This window comes from Myotis lucifugus, unplaced genomic scaffold, assembly GCF_000147115.1.
Source record: "Myotis lucifugus unplaced genomic scaffold, Myoluc2.0 scaffold_1839, whole genome shotgun sequence".
In the NCBI taxonomy this organism is placed as follows: Eukaryota; Metazoa; Chordata; class Mammalia; order Chiroptera; family Vespertilionidae; genus Myotis; species Myotis lucifugus.
In genome coordinates, this window is record NW_005872887.1 from 10,563 (window position 1) to 14,778 (window position 4,216).

At 67.2% G+C, this 4,216-nt stretch overlaps 1 protein-coding gene and 1 non-coding gene across 2 annotated transcripts in view; both read right to left on the reverse strand.

The window, feature by feature from the left end:
* Nucleotides 1-6: 6 nt before the first annotated feature.
* Nucleotides 7-4,216, reverse strand: part of LOC102437996 (histone-lysine N-methyltransferase NSD2) — a gene marked incomplete at its 5' end in the record, with an annotated part of 25,934 nt that continues 21,724 nt past the window's right edge. Inside the window, 5 exon segments of the mRNA XM_023748806.1 lie at nt 7-271; nt 608-812; nt 1,687-1,793; nt 1,976-2,117; nt 4,055-4,206. Coding sequence (XP_023604574.1) covers nt 21-271; nt 608-812; nt 1,687-1,793; nt 1,976-2,117; nt 4,055-4,206 — 857 coding nt within the window.
* Nucleotides 2,207-2,328, reverse strand: LOC111824507. Its single transcript, XR_002827593.1, has one exon.

Consider the following 4,216-nt stretch of genomic DNA (forward strand, 5'->3'; position numbering starts at 1 on the left):
TGGCCTGGCCACACCAGGTGCTATTTGCCCTCCGTGACCCTCCGCCAGCACCTGCGCCGCCTCCTGCCCTGGGGCCTCCTGGGCGCGGGGAAGGGGCTCTGGGCCTCGGCCCCTGAGTCGTGCTCGCAGCAGTAGGAGCGCCCGTCTGCGGTGGAGCGCCAGGTGGTCCCGTCTTGGTGCTCCTTGCAGAAGGAATTGGGGCACAAGTGGCAAAAGGAGGCCGAAGGTTTGCCACACACGTCACAGTGATGCCAAGGGCACACCCACTTCCCTGTAAGGAGACGGCGTGTTACCGGACAGGCAGCCAGTGGCAAGTCCCACACCCATCAGCCGCCTCCCTGCCTCCCTCCCACCGAGAGCGCAAAGGCCAGCTGCCCAGGGCCTGCCCCGCCTGCCTGTGCCTTCTGCTGCCCCGCTCTCCCCTCTGAGGGCCTGGCGCCAGGCCTCTCTCCTGACGCTGTCTGCCAACCTGCTTTGTCATTTCCCATCTAAACGTTTGTTTTTTACAGACGTCTGCCTTTCACAGCGCTGGGGGCTCCTGGTTTCCTGCCGGGGTCACAGCTCTGCTCCCCCTACTGCGGGCCCTGAGCCGCCGGGCGGGACGCACCGAAGGGCCGCTTGCCCAGGCCCAGGCAGGACAGGTGGTAGGCCTTGGTGCAGGACTTGCGGTCGCACAGCACCAGCTGCCCGCCGTCGCCGCAGCGGAAGCACTCGTCCTCCGACTCCTTCTTCCCTTCGCCTTTGGTCCGGCGCCTCCGGCTTTTCTTCTTGGTCTTTTTGCCCTTTTCCTCTGAAGACAGCACGGTGGAGGTCTAGGGGGGAGAGTGAGGCACGGTCCGTGGAAAAGAGCAGCGGGCTGAAGCTGCCCGCTTCGGGGCTCAGCAATCCCTGGGGCTATCCCAGCATCGAAAGAACGGGGTTCAACACGGCAAGCGGCTCCCCACGCCTGTGCTGAAGCCCGTGCAGAGCGAGGAAGTTGCACACAAAGCAACACAGGCATGAGCCCTTAGCGGCTGAGGCCCAGACGGCCAGACCTGCTGACGGGCAGGACCAAGGACACGGGGCTCTGCCCGACCGGCGTTGTGGTGAACATGAGAAAACTAGAGGCTGGTGCATGAAATTCGTGCACAGGTAGGGTCCCTAGGCCTGACTGGCAAGCAGGGCCGATCTGTGGGGCGACTGGCAGGGCGATCGGGGGGGGGGGGCCCCCCACTGGCACCCGCCTTGGCTGGCCTGGGGCTTGTGGGCTGGGGGCAGCTCCTGCATTGAGCATCTGCCCCCTGGTGGTCAGTGTGCGTCATAGCGACCAGTAGTTCCACCCATCATTCTGCAGTTCAGTCGATTTGCGTATTAGGCTTTTATTATATAGGATGAGGGCAGCAGGGATCCCCACAGCAGGTGCCTGTGTCGCCCCAGGTCGTGTCCTTCTGCCACCTCGGGGGGGCTGTGTGTGGAGAGGGTCGTAGCGGATGTGCGAGGGGAGGGGGCCTACTCCAGCCTGACCCGTGTCCTTAGCAGAGGAGGGACACCGACATGGAGGCCGTGTGACGAGGGGCTGGGGCTGGGAGAGGCCGCTCCCCGCCCAGGACGGCCAGTGGCCAGGAGCAGAGGCAGAGGCAGGGGCAGCCCGGGACCCGGGAGCGCGGCTCTGCCGTGGAGTCCCGGCTGGGCGCACGCGGCCTTTACCTTCGGTCTGTCCCCGAGGAACCCGCTGCAGTTGGGGGCGCCACACCGGCACACGGTCTTCTCGTTGCCCAGACAGTCGAGGTTGTAGTTAAACGTCAGCTCTGTCCCTGGTGACGGCAGACGAGCCACATGGAAACACTGTCCGTTTACCATCTGAGCCTCCGGCCGCCGGTGTCCCCACCCCGACGCTACTCGTCCCCACGGCTGCCAATGCCGCCTCGCACCAGACACCACCTCCAAGCGACCAGCGCCCCCCAGGGCCCTCCGACGCGCGGGGCTCAGGCCGTACCTGCAGGGATGTCACACATGGCAAACAGGCCCACACGCGTGTCCCCGTTCACCGTCCACTTGAGGGTCTCGCAGTTGGGCTGGCAGCTGTGGTTCATAAACCTGGAGTAGTTGCCTTTGGGGCCGGCGTCGATGATGCGGTCCTGGAGGCACAACGTAGGGTTCAAGTGCGGCCAAGGGCACCCGCCGGCCGTCTTGCGGGGTCCCCCGCACGAGACTTGCGGACAGCCGGTGTTGTACTGGCAACCGTGGTCTCCTGCGTCCACTCGGGCAGGAGCCCCCAATCCAGTCCCGTTGCTGTGGCTCCCGGAGGGCGGGTCAGGACCACGTGGATGGGACCAGCCCTGGGAGCCGGGTGGGAGCCGAAGCCTGGTGCCCCTTGGCTGGCGGGCACCAAAGGTTGGCACCGACAGCCCCAGATGTACAGAGCGCAGCCAACAACTACAAACGGGCCCAGGACGCAAACACGGCTCCGAGCAGGAGGGAAGACGCCCGCACTCTGAGCCCTCGTCACGGTGGCGCCGACAGTGCCTTGGTCAGAGCCCAGCCGGCGGTCAGCAGCTGGGGCAGCCCTGCTGCCATAGGCCTGTGCTCCAGACCCGGCGTCCCTGAGGCAGAACCCAGAGGTGAGGGCTGCCCGGCAGCAGGGAAGGGTGGGCAGGCCCGCTGTGCCGGGAGCGCCAGGCGGCAGGTACCGAGCGCCAGGCCACATCCAGGCCCAGGCCCAGCGAGGGACACGGACACGCCAGCTCCCCTGCCACGCGCCGTCCGCACGCACCCACTCTCCACGCCTGCACAGCGGACGCCTCACACCCTGTGTGGCTCACTCACGGGGTCGTGACGGACGGTCCCTGACGCAGTGGAGGGTGCACACCGTCCCGGACCCCGCGGGCCCCGCAGGCCCGGCCTGTCCCCACCGCTCTCTCGTGTTCAGATGGTCTCTGTGCCTGAGCAAGTGCCCGTCTTCCTCACAGGCATGTCGGCGGCACAGACCGCTGCTCACTCAGAGCGTCCTGGTCTTGCGCAGCGACCTCCCCTCCTGGCTGCAGCGCGTGCCCGCATCTGCCCAGGTCTCCACCGCCAGCCCGGCCTGGCCCCTGCCTGCCGCCCCAGCCCGCCCCCTGCAGGGGCCGCACTGCAGGCAGAGGGGGCGGGGACTGACGCAGGTCGCGGGACCCTGGTCAGGTGGTAACGAACTCCCGTGGCCTGACTTGGGGGAGATGTGCACTTTTCCAGGCTCCATCTCTCGCGTGCCTGCACCTCCGTTCCCTGACCTCTCCCCCGCGCTCCCCTCACCCAGCTAACAGCTGTCCGACGCCCTTAACCCGCCGGGTGCGTCCCAGCCGGTCCCCAGGACGGCTGCTCGGGGGGCCTGGTCCCCCGGCCGGTCTGGGTCTCCCCATTTCTAACACGTGCTCCGTCTCCCTCAGCGTGGTCGCCTCGTCTCGGGCCCTCACCCACCTTAGCCTTCTACTGAGGGTCTGCTCAAGTCCCCCATCCCCCAAACGCTGGGGCAGGGCTGGTCTGTTTCTCTAAGAAACACTGAGGGTGACTGTTTATTCTCCCCCCGTGTTGGGCAGAGCGGGCACCCCAGCGCTGCCCGGGCGGCACCAGGCAGGAACCAGTCTGCGTTACAGGAGCGACTGGCGCTGTGCACGACACAAGATTAAGTTTAGGCTCTAAAAACTGCCAGGCCCCAGCCCCGCTTCCCCGACCCGGGAGGAGGGCCTGGCCCGGAACGTGTAAGCTCGCTCGCTGCCTTTGGAGCGGATGTGGTCACCAAAGAAGTCACCCCGGAAAGGGCCGTGACTGCGCCTGACGCATCTGCCTCCCCTCCCCCTCCCCCCGCACTGACCACCGCACTGACCACCGCAGGCCCTCCTTCCAAACCAACCAAGTCAGCTCCCTGTGCCGGGGGTGTCACCCCCATCGGGCCCTCCCGCTTCTCCCTGACGCCCAGGAAGAGGTCAGCGCCCCTCACACCAGTGAGCACACGAGGCCCCAGACACCTCCCACCGAGAGGCAGTCGCCCGGGGCAGTCGCCCCCCCGCCCCCCGCCCCCGGCCCCGCAGGCGGCCACCTTGTCGATGGTGAGCATGTAGAAGTGTGTGATGTCGTTCTCCTGTGCGTGCTTGATGCGGGCCCTGCACTCCTCGTCGTCGATCAGCTCGCCCACGTACTCGTTCACGAACTCCCCCTGCGGGCGGAGCACAGGCTGGAGGCCGCCCGGGGCTGGCGGCCC